This window comes from Coturnix japonica, chromosome 10 (assembly GCF_054131305.1).
Source record: "Coturnix japonica strain WE chromosome 10, WE-NBRP24, whole genome shotgun sequence".
In the NCBI taxonomy this organism is placed as follows: domain Eukaryota; kingdom Metazoa; phylum Chordata; class Aves; order Galliformes; family Phasianidae; genus Coturnix; species Coturnix japonica.
The window spans coordinates 27,799,522-27,812,040 of NC_140672.1; the positions used below are offsets into that span (position 1 = coordinate 27,799,522).

General features: G+C 36.6%; 1 protein-coding gene across 1 annotated transcript; it reads left to right on the forward strand.

Moving 5' to 3' along the window:
- The first annotated feature begins 687 nt into the window (after positions 1–687).
- Positions 688–11,420, forward strand: LOC146759573 (kinesin-like protein KIF20B). Its single transcript, XM_085510431.1, has 10 exons — positions 688–816; positions 1,227–1,287; positions 1,912–2,051; positions 3,248–3,261; positions 4,963–5,101; positions 5,832–5,954; positions 6,350–6,511; positions 8,257–8,376; positions 9,886–10,086; positions 11,334–11,420. Exons 1-10 carry the CDS (start codon positions 703–705, stop codon positions 11,418–11,420), a joined length of 1,161 nt encoding a protein of 386 aa, XP_085366557.1. The 5' UTR covers positions 688–702.
- The last annotated feature ends 1,099 nt before the right edge of the window (positions 11,421–12,519 follow it).

Below are 12,519 nucleotides of genomic sequence, written 5' to 3' on the forward strand. Positions count from 1 at the left end.
ATGCTTGGCTTTCTGCTGTTAAAACTTCTATAAATTTTACTATGAAGCTGGAAATTTCACACTAGTGTGGCTAGCAGCAAATCTTAGGTAAAGTTGCCATTGAAGCTCTAGAGGGGACCAGAAGTTAAAACATGGTTTCACATAGATAATGAACAGAGGAAAGTGAAGTTGGTTAGTAGTCTGGAATAAGGTTTGTGAAGAGAATAGCTAATCTGCCTCTGGAGGGCACTTGTTATTATCTCTATGTTACTGGTGACTTGCCATTGGTATCCGTGGTAACTCCAAAGCCTAAAACCTAAGTCTTGTGAAAAAACGCTGATAACTGGGAAGAAGAATGCTATTTACTTGAAGAGAAATAGACTAATTTCCAGAGGCTCTTTTAATATAAGCGTGTATATTTTTTTTCTTCAATTTCAGCTTCAGTGATGTTAATAGTTAAAATTTAATTATTAAACAAGAAGATATCTTAAAACCCATTTTGCAGGATCTTAGTCTGAAAGTTTATTGGGTGTGCTTGGGGTGGAAAATTGAAGCTTAAAAATGAATTCATGTCTTCCTTGGTAACCTTGCACTTGCTGTCGTTTTCCTACTCAGCACTTGTTTGTGAATTCCTCTTTATTTAACAAAGAAGTATTTGGCCAGGTTGGATTACAGAAGTCTTTTAATGAACCGTGAGCTGTGCTTACATTACAGGTGTCCACGATGCGTTCTGTGGAGGAATCCCTCAGGAACAAGATGGAAGAACTTGAAAGGATTAATAACCAGTTTAAGGATGAGCTGGATTATAAAGACCATACTATCCAACAACTTAAACAGGTATTTTTCTTGCTCTTAATTTTTATTACATGAATGATGCAGGTTTTCCAAGCAACAGGGAAAAGGTCCAAAAAAAAAAAAAAAAAAAAAAAAAAATTTGAGCAAAATGAAAGTGGCCAACTGAAATTAGTGGTAGACCATGAAAGATATTCAAATAATTAGTCACTACAGAGCTCTGGCAGATTGCTTTAAATACAATAATCTGCATAGTAAATACATATGTAATACATGCATGTAACCTGATCTTGTTGAGTGACATCACGATATGTTAATTGAAATGTCTTACCATAAACTCTTTTTATCAGCTTGAGTCCTTATTTATGCTATATGAAAAACTTATTAATTCTAGGCTGTCTTAAAGATTCTGCTTGTTTCTACTGTGTATGCTTTTCTTTCAACATGAAATATAGGAGCTGTTGGAAACTGAGAGGATGGAAGATATCTCCAAAGACTATGATCAACTATGTGACGGTCAGTCATTATTTGTGTGTGTGTGTGTGGAATATCTGTGTAAATGTTGTCACATTGCTAATGACTTTGAGTCTTCTATGTTTCGATTTTAAGACATGTCTGCATATATTTGTATGTAAATATTTCAATGGAGATGGTCTATTTCATTTAAAAGAGCTTTTGGTCATGGGAGAATCTTGATTTGAGAATAATGGGAGCTAGTAGGGAGTTCATCTGTAAATTTTCAAACCTTCAGATCTGTGTGCAAGGGATAGAACAATTGAAGGTATGTGGATGATATTAGAAGAACAAGCGGAAATGCATCTTGAACAAGAAGACATGCTTGAAGCTCAGTTAGAAGAGAACGAAAAATTAGCTTCAGGTAATCTTTCCAGGGAAAGGGAGCAGGGATGCAAAAGGGGTTTAGACGTACTGTGATAGCCACTTCCATTTTCATGTGACTGTTACTTAGGCATTAACGTTCCATAGTAAACAACAAATCTCTTGTAGTTAAAGGCTTCTGTTATTTCTTTATGTCTATAGCAGATAAAACCGAAGCGGCTTTAGTAAAAAGTCATTGGTGTGGTATTTCAAATATATACTTGAAATGATATGCTATCTAACCTCATTTTGTGTATTGAGTAGAACTGATTGCATGGAAACAGAAATACAGTGAACTGGAATACCAGAGCAATAGTGACTGGCAGCAAAAGAACAACGAAAGTGATGAGGCAAATTTGAATGAAAACAGTACAGAATTAATAAAGCTGCAAAAAGAGCTGGAGGTAACTTAACTTCAAAGTTGTAACTTGATAAAGTAAACTGTTATATTGATTACAGAAACTTCCTGTAAAAGCTGCAGTGCAACATGCAATAGGGACCAGGTGCAGCTTTTTTCTGGTACGTTAAGAATGGCATCACTGATGCCCCCATATTATAGGAAGTGTAGCCTTCCCTACATTATGCTGCCATGAGCAGTGCTTCTTTTGCTGGCCTCTGAACAGTTAGTTGTCTTATCCCATCTGATGTTATTTTTTGTTGTTGTTGTTTGTTTGTTTTTTTAAATAAAAGTAATGGGCTGGCAGTGGGAGTTTTCTAAGTGAGTATACAATAGGTTACATCCACTCTGTTAGTGGAATGGTTCTGAGCTTCTTTCCTCCTTCACCTTGAGTAAGCTTATTCATGATATTTTTTTTAATGCGCAGAGCCAATTCACTTTTTCAAGAAGAGGGGAAAGTTGAACATTCATTGCTTCATTCTATACCACGTCAATGTGCTATAAGCAGAGTATACTTATACAATTGTTGTTTGCAAGAAAGGAATACTAACTCAAAGCAAATTGTAACTTACGGTGTATTTGTCAAAACTGTTTTCTGTTAGTTGCTTGGGCAACTAATATAAGCTATCGAAATCATCATCTAACTTTATCACCAGGAAGCCTTTTTTGTTGGGCTGCGGGTCTACTAATTTTCCTTGGTTAAAAGACTTTTATTTTTTCCAAGCAGTTTCTCAGGTGCTCTGTCCTATATATGAGAATGTCTGCCAGTAGGTTTGATAGGAAAGGAGACTACTCCTACAGTGTAAACTGTGTTGCTTTTCTTTGTCTTTCAACCCTGAAGGAGCTGCAAGTTTTCCTACAACTGCTGCAAGGCAGCGTAAAGTGTTAGAAGTTTTTAAGTTAAAAGAGTTTTTCTTATACTGACTTTTGGTTTAAGTTCTGTAAAGCTTGTGTGAACATTTATAAAGAAAAAGAGATGTTTTATGGGGGCTCTCCAGTCTGAATAAGAAATACTGGAAATGATTATTTTTTAATGGAAAAGAACTAATGATTATCCAATACCTGCCTTTGGGAATATTCTGTAGTAAAAACTGCTAATGTTTCTGTTATCTTGCAGAAACAAGTCTATTTAATGATGATCTGGCTTTTAAGACTTTTATTCCTTAATGACTCACTATTTCATTTTTGGTTTCTTTGAAACAGGAAAGTGAGTCTAAGTATCAAACTGATAGAAAAAAGTGGCTGGAGGAGAAAGAAGAGCTCGTAAATCAGATAAAAGAAGCTGAGAATCTTCGCAACAAAGAAATGAAACAATTTGCTGAGGACCGACAACATTATGGAAAGCAACAAGCAGAAATTGTAAGTGATGAGGTCCTGGCAGAGTTGTCTGGTGCCTGTAGTTTGGAGACAACTACATACCAAGTATTAACAGTAAGGGTGCATAAGAGCAGCTTGTCCAATTCCCCTTGCTTTCTTATGTGGCAAAGCCCATATGAGAACTGCTTGATTTGGAAAAGGAAGGAATGGGGGGGCCACAAAAAGAAAGATCTTTCATAAGTGCATAGTGAAATGTCACGTATGTGGGACAGCAATAAGAAAATTATAGTTGAAAAATAGATAACTATTTAATGAGACTAAGAAAGAATTTTGTACAATAGCTTTTGTTTGTTCTCTTTTCTGCAAAGCAGAAGGCCATTAAGCCTTTATAAGGAAGAAAAGGCAATTGAGTTTCTAAAGAATCCACACAAACTTCTCTCCAGATACTGAATAAAAATACTTGGTCAAACGGCCACAGTTTTGCTCCTTTATCACTTTCCAAATAGTGACTGATAACAAAGTCACTTGAGTTACTTGAGCTTTTTGCTGGGCTCTTGTCATGTAACTTCTTAAACATGTGAATCTGTACATTTTGCAAAGCTTTTTTTACATCTGGAAGTAGTTAGTCCCGACTTTCTGGACCTGCAAGCAGCATAGAAGGATGTGAGGAGCTTAGTATTATTATCACTTTGTGACTTTATTTTCCTAAAGCTCATTAGTAATCATTAAATGAGCAAATTGAAGTTCTTAAATATTACTAATATTTTTTCACAAGGAGGGTAATGTAGGTTGTATAATAGAAGCATGGTTTTGCTTCTCTAAGTTTGTAGTGCAACTAGTTCTAGAGCTCCTGTGGATCTTGAAGAGATCATACATTTACTAAGACTGTAAAACGGTGCTAACTACCGAAGTGTTAGAACAGTTCAGTGTGTAGTAGGTGATGTTCACTGTTCATCTGTTCTTCATTTAGGAAAGACTTGTTACCCAGCTGGAGGAAAAGGACCGTAATCTTCAAAAGTGGTGTGAGGAGAGAGATCAGTTAGTAGAAGCTTTGGAAGAACAGCTCAAAAGTTTGGCTTTAAATGAAAGCTTGGAGCAGATGAAACATTCTCTTCGGGAAAAGGAAAAGAGTGAAATGGAGAAAGTGCAACGTATAGAATCGTAAGTAACCACTGAGTTAACTTAGAGCTCTTTGAGAATGAACTAGAGTTAAAAATAGTTAATGGGAACATCCCTTCGACTTAATGCATCAGCATGCTTATCAATGGCCAAAGTACTACTTTAGGGTGCTTTGGTATGCTACTTGAGTTCCAAGGGAAAACAGGAGTGTGCAAGGAAATAAAGAATAATATGGGGATTTCTGGTGGTTTTGTTGTACATCCCTAAGAATAGCATCTGAATAATTTATTGCTTCAGAATCTGATTATGAGAAGCAAGCTGAAATTCAAAAGTAATTGTTTAAATCTTGTCACTGGTCTGGATAGATTTAAGAGTCTATTTACAAATAGAAACCAACAGGCAGGGCATGGATTAAGCTGTAATTGCTGTTTCCATGAGATGTGTAACAGTAATGTTCTTTGTCTCTTTATTTTTAACATAAGGCTAGAAAATATTCTTTCTGAGAGTTCTGCCCTTGTACTGAATTTGAAAAAAGATTTGCAGAGGAAAGAAGAAGAGTATGCAGATCTAAAAGACAAACATTCTGATGCCGAGAAACAAATTCAGCAAGTACAAAGCGAGGTTTGTAGTCAACTGAGATATTGTCTTTCTGTAAGATTATGCTTGGCTTTCTGCTGTTAAAACTTCTATAAATTTTACTATGAAGCTGGAAATTTCACACTAGTGTGGCTAGCAGCAAATCTTAGGTAAAGTTGCCATTGAAGCTCTAGAGGGGACCAGAAGTTAAAACATGGTTTCACATAGATAATGAACAGAGGAAAGTAAAGTTGGTTAGTAGTCTGGAATAAGGTTTGTGAAGAGAATAGCCAATCTGCCTCTGGAGGGGACTTGTTATTATCTCTATGTTACTGGTGACTTGCAATTGGTATCCGTGGTAACTCCAAAGCCTAAAACCTAAGTCTTGTAAAAAAACTCTGATAACTGGGAAGAGGAATGCTATTTACTTGAAGAGAAATAGACTAATTTCCAGAGGCTCTTTAATATAAGCATGTATATTTTTTTTCTTCAATTTCAGCTTCAGTGATGCTAATAGTTAAAATTTAATTATTAAACAATAAGATATCTTAAAACCCATTTTGCAGGATCTTAGTCTGAAAGTTTATTGGGTGTGCTTGGGGTGGAAAATTGAAGCTTAAAAATGAATTCATGTCTTCCTTGGTAACCTTGCACTTGCTGTCGTTTTCCTACTCAGCACTTGTTTGTGAATTCCTCTTTATTTAACAAAGAAGTATTTGGCCAGGTTGGATTACAGAAGTCTTTTAATTAACCGTGAGCTGTGCTTACATTACAGGTGTCCACGATGCGTTTTGTGGAGGAATCCCTCAGGAACAAGATGGATGAACTTGAAAGGATTAATAACCAGTTTAAGGATGAGCTGGATTATAAAGACTATACTATCCAACAACTTAAACGGGTATTTTACTTGCTCTTAATTTTTATTACATGAATGATGCAGGTTTTCCAAGCAACAGGAAAAAGGTGGAAAAAAAAAAAATTGGAGCAAAATGAAAGTGGCCAACTGAAATTAGTGGTAGACCATGAAAGATATTCAAATAATTAGTCACTACAGAGCACTGGCAGATTGCTTTAAATACAATAATCTGCATAGTAAATACATATGTAATACATGCATGTAACCTGATCTTGTTGAGTGACATCACGATATGTTAATTGAAATGTCTTACCATAAACTCTTTTTATCAGCTTGAGTCCTTATTTATGCTATATGAAAAACTTATTAATTCTAGGCTGTCTTAAAGATTCTGCTTGTTTCTACTGTGTATGCTTTTCTTTCAACATGAAATATAGGAGCTGGTGGGAAAGGACCATAATCTTCAAAAGTGGCGTGAGGAGAGAGATCACTTAGTAGAAGCTTTGGAAAAACAGCTCAAAACTTTGGCTTCTAATGTCATACAAAAAGAGAAAGAAATAGCAGAACTGAGACAATCTGCCTTAAAGGATTCAAGCAAGGTCAGCTCTCCTTTCCTCCTACCTGATTAGCTAACCAAAAATTCTGTAAAACTCCTGTACCTGCTCTTTGTATTCTGGGTGTGGTTCTGTTCTTGAACACTGTCGTATTGACATCATGTGCAACTAACCAAAAAAAGCACCAGATTTTATTTTTGTTCTTCAGAAACAGAATTTCTGTTAATTACTAAAATTTCAATTTTTTCAGTAGTTCAGATAAGCAGATGTCAGTTTGATGCTTATGATCCTACAGTCAGACTGGACATCTGTAGCTTTTTCTGATAATTCACAGCATTTCTGGATCCCAAGCTAGGCTCAATACTCAGACAGTAGTTCTGTCTCAGGTTTCTTACTTTCTTTGCTTTCTCTGAGGTAGTATCTACAATGGCATGAAAAGACAGAAGGGGACGTGGAGAGAGATTAAGGGAAGCACCAAAAAGCAGAGGGGGGATGATCTCTGGAAGTTGCATTTCTTATTTCAACATCCAGCTTTTAATCAGGATAGCCAATCTAAGCCGTAGCATAGAATTTCAGAAGCTAAACAGACGACTAAATGAGTTGTGCTCTTTTGAGAATGTTTGGATTCACTTTCTCTGAGAAGAAAGATGTTCTCATAGCAAAACGTCCCCTACAACTGTCGACTTTCTCACAGTACCGAGGATTTGGGAATAAAAGCTCGGGTTATTATATCTTAAGGGAGATGAAGGCTGAAGCACATAAGTAAAATAGAAGAATCAAAATATATTGTATTACAGCTTCCCAGGCAATTCTGTGACTACTGCACTTGTAACAGTGACCGTACAAATGCGTGAAATGTTACTGTTCTTGAATAGTTAAGTGTTCTAGCCTGCAATTCTAAAACTGATGCTACTAAGTAATTGCAATACTGCTTGTGTGTGTTAACTCCTTTTGCCAATCCCACAACTCAGCAGTTTTTACTGTTTATTAGGATAATGCAACTGTGATAGAAGAGTTAAGAAAAGAACTGGCTGACAAAGATGACTTTATAAAGGAATTAAAACAACGCATTAACCACAGTAGCCCTCAGTGTTTGCCAGAAATACCTTTACTTGAAGGAAGACAAAGTAGAAGGAATGACTCTGTAAATGAAAAAGTATGATTATATTTATAGAAAGTCAGTACTTAACATCTTGTTAACCCCTTTTTGTTCTTCTGTTTTCCTAGGAGATACTGGAGCTAGAATCATTTTTCTTAGCATATAGTCCTTTAACTACATATTCAGTGATGAGTACTTGTTGGTTCTTTTTGTCTTCCACTCAAACATGAGCTCTCATCTTCTCAAAAATATTTTATTTACTAGAACACCATCTCTCTGTGTACATTATGGAACTTTTCCATGCAGTTTTCCCTGTATTCGTATGTGGATGCTGAAGATAAGGCAGAGGTTTAGCCTTTGGTGTTCTAACATAGCAGCTGTGAGCATGCAGAGTATGGGGGGAATGGATGACAAAACGACCAGCGTTACAGATTTTGTCCCTAAATAATGTCTCGCTTTCTCTCTTTTGGAGGCAGAATACTGCCTGAGACTGTTAGTGAGACCCAGTAGGGTGTATCTGAAGATCACACAATGAATAGATGTTACTACCTTCCCATGCTTGTGCTGTGTTTCAGCTTACGTGTTCATGTGGCGTCTGAGCTTGAGGTTTTACACTGTAGCTTTAGAAAACTCGAGATATTTTGGAGGTCTAATGCATAGCCTAATCTTTACTCCTTTTAAATATTTACAGCCTAGGAAACAACAAAGCAAAACTAAAACTGGAGAAAGTATTCCATTAAGATGCAAAGCTGAAGACAATTATTTGTCACGTCGATGTACTAGGAGCCTCACTTCATTAAATGAATCTGAGGTTAGTATGAAACTTCAGATCTGAAAATGTTGTGATTGTATTGCTTTTGATAAGGAATGAGTAGGAAAAGTTCTCATGTTCTCTAAACAATTCCCAAGTTTTAATTTATTTATCCCTTTCAAGGTGATCAGATCACCTGTTTTTATAGCCTTTGATAGGAATAAAAGCTGTTGAAACAATTGTGTGATGAATTTTTGTCAGGTGCTGTTGAAAACTCTCCTCATGTTAATGCTTGTGAAGTGGCTCATGATTAGATAAGTTACTTGGAAAAAATTCATGGAGCCACTGAAACGGGCACAGCAAATTGAACTTATTTTCTTCCTCTGCAGGATTTCTGGACATTGTTTTGTTAGCAGATGATGTTAATCATTCCTATATAAGTTTTTAATTGCTAACTTTCATAAAATAGCAGTTACATATATTTTAAAAACAAAGTATTTATTAACCAACTTAATTCTTGGAAATACAGTGGGTGGTGATACTCCATTCAGATTCTTAGCAGAGCCTGATAAAGTGGCTCTGACTACTTTTTGTCTTTCTACAATCTTTGGTAAGTTTTTGAGAGGAAGAAGACTCCCCTCAGGGGGTTGGAACAGTGTAAGTTGTAAAAGCTGCTAGTCTGTGTTTGGGACACTGGAGTTTGCTAGTTACTAGCAGCAGTAGAAGCAGCCATCTACCATTTTCTGATGTCCCCAGCAGCCTGTCTTCCGTGTGTTCAACCAGCATCTGAACTCATTTTTGATATGCTAGCTGAATTCCTGCCATAGAGAAGGAGGAGTCCAGGTGATCTCAGTTCTGACTTTGTTGTTCCTGTTGAGAAAAACAGGATTGGGTGGATTGTGGACAGTAAGTGCTGCTGGGGAAATGCATACTGACATTTCCCTGTCACTTAGCTGTGCATTTGCTGCCATTTGACCATGAGCAGGTACATGATAGCCTTCAGCTTAAGTACGGTGTCATTGCTTGAATGTCTGTATTCTCTCCAGGGAAAAGATAGCAATGGAGTTCTTTAATGACTTGTACTGGGCTTGCACCTTGCCAGCTGGACCTTACTTATGTAAATAACATCTCTAGTGTAGAAGAGGAAGGGCAAATTCCCTAAGATTAAGCTGGAAGTTAATCGAACACTTGATATCAAATGCTTCTGTTCCTGCCCAGTTCTGACGCAGCAGAGTTGAGATGAAGAAAATCGTGTCAGTTCTACCACCATTCTCTATTAAAAAAAAGTGTAGTTGTCTGTGCCCTTGAGAAACAATGACTTGTAAAGTATCAGGCTCAGTTTAACATGGAGAACTTATTTTGTGATCATAGATTGGAAATAATTTTAAATGTAACAAGTTCTAGGAAAGAAGGGTAAAACTCTGCTGTAACTGAAATAGACTCCTTCTGTTACAAGTGTTCTTACAGCAGGAAAATTGAATGCTTACATATCCTTTTCCAGATGCTTTATAGCTTTTTAATCTCATGGCTACTTTAACACTTGCACTTAAAATTCTTCTGTGCTATCAGGAGCATTTGGAAACTGTCCTCGACTCTTCTGGAGTGTCCACAGAAAATGGCAAAACTAGTCGGTTCCCAAAACCGGAGCTGGAAATCCCACTGACACCTCTGCAACCTGATAAGATGGAGATAAAGCAGCACGACAGCATGATACCTTTAGGAGTGAAAATGCCTAAGGCAAAAAAGAAAAGAAGTGATGACATGGATGAGGTATGACCTAGACCCAACAGAAAACAAAATATCTGATGCCTTTTTACCATTCTCATTTAAGCATTAAAAAAATGCTATTTCTACCTCAGTAAAGTAGTTGAAGAATTTAATCAATGAACTGCTTTAATGAACAAAACTAATAGCCAAGCTCAGTGATAATGGTTTAAGAGAAGGGAATTTCTCTTAACTTCATTGTGTATTTTCTTTGAAACCTGTAGACATAAATCAGCTTTTTAGACATCATGAGATGTCTAATACTGATATCTTAATGTCCTGTTTTTATAATTGAATGCTTATTTATTATTTGATTTACAGTGGAATAGTTACCACTAGCAAATACTTCCCTACTATTAGCAAAAGTGTTTAAAGTGTTCACTTTTGTGACATCAGTTGTTCTTTCCAAAAGATTCATGGCTGAAACTTGTCTTATTTTCCCAGGATTTTGTGAAAAGTGAGAACACGAAAAATACAAAATCTGTCATGGCTTTTAATTCACCCTCTGCAAGTGACGAGAAAATGGTTGGTTTTTGTTCTAGTTTTGAAGCTAGCTTGGGACTTCCTGTAATTGTGTGGTCACACGAAAGAAGCAGTGTCTTATCCTTATGTGTATACCTGAATGGGAATCTTACATGCTTATGAGCTCTTCCTATTAAATTCCATAAGCTAACCAAAGGGCAAGTCAGTCTGTCCCCAGAGCGTGTAATGGCTGTACTGTGTAATGATTTGGAGGGAAGGATATTGCACACTGAATAGTTGGGAAGAGAAGCTTTAGTGGATTATCGTGTGCTTTTGTAAGTGAAGCCCTTGTATTAAACTAAGGTTCATATCATTAATATGCATGGCAGTTATTAAAAACAGATGTTCACATGTGATAGCAGTATCCTTGGCATGGTCAGAGTATGAGTAGTAGATTTTTCCCATCTGTTGTCTTCTGTTTCGTATGTTTGTTTATTTTATGTAATTAGAACAGCTTATGTAAGAAACAACTCCACAGCTTGGGAGCTACTTTTAAAGAAACTACTGCCTTATTAAGAAACTTTAAGAAACGTATGCCTTGAAATAGCTGAGATTTTGACAACTCCCGAAAGGGTATAAAATTGTCTACATTACTTGCCGTTGTGGTATCATCAGCATAATGAACAGAGGTGTCAGTAGTAAAGCTCAAAATGTCAACTTAAAATAACGTTGAACTAAAATGAAGTTTAAACAATGCTCTTGTTTCACATGTTCACATCTCTGTTGAACAGAAATCCGGAAAAGACTACTTCCTGAGAAAGCGAGTACGTGCTTCAATACTGACTAAAAAGAAGGATGAAACACTGCAAAAAGTTTAACTCCTGCTGAAGTTTCTGACTTCCAGCGACTTCTGAGCCATGATTGTCTTTCATACTCCATTTTAATGCGTGCTTTAAGCCGCCGTACCTGAAGCTATAAACTGTTTCAGCTATAGAAACAATAAAGAACCTCGATGAACAAATACAATTTCTGAGTATTTTCACTTAAATTTTACGTGTCATTTATAAACCAAGTTTGTTACGAAGCTTTTTTTGCATTCAGTGATTTAAAGACTCACAAAACCAGTAAGTTGATTGGTTTACGTATCAAAACAAATTTCTTCTAGCCAAGAAGCTGATGTCAGCAGTAAGTTCTCCTAAATCAAACGAACCTGAAAGTCTCGAAGAAGGAGAGACCAAGCCAAAACAATCCAAAAGGAAGCTGTATTCAACTGTCGTTTCTGGCCCTCTAGATATACCTGCTTCTTCGGTAAGCGATTATACTGTAGTCTTGGCTTAAAATAAACTACTAAGGAGTCCAAACAGACTGGAGGTTTCATCTATTTGCAGGGGGAGGTTGAAAATACTGAGGTATTTCTTTATTCTACCAAGTCATTCTTGTTGGTCTTCCTGCTGTTCTGTTTTATTTTGTCCTCAAAGATCTCTGTGTTTGGCTGGCTTACAGTTTACTAAGTAGGTGACGTAGCAATCACGGAGATGTCTTCTAATTTGGAATAATAGATAATTTCAGTGTGTCGGAGTGGGATTATTCTACTACACGCTTTTTTAGAGCACAACTTAGACAGCTTTTTAGGTATGCTTAAACTATGATCTCCTGTCTAAGACAACTGCAAGTTGGATCTGATGCGCCAGTTTCATGACTCTGTCGGCAGCTATTGTGCTAAGAACATTCTTGCTCTGTTGGAACTGCATCTTTTAATTATATTAGAGTCCTTTTTCTGTTCAGCATAGTGATCATTTGCCCGTACTGTAATATCCCTCTGAGTTTTTTGATGATTTGACGAATGATAGGGGCACAAACCAAAATGTTATTTTTTTTGTTAGAGGATGAAGAAGATGAGAATTTCTTTTCTCACTGTAGTTCTGAGAACATGGAACTGAGCTGAGTTCCCAGAACCATGGCTAGTTTCTCACCATC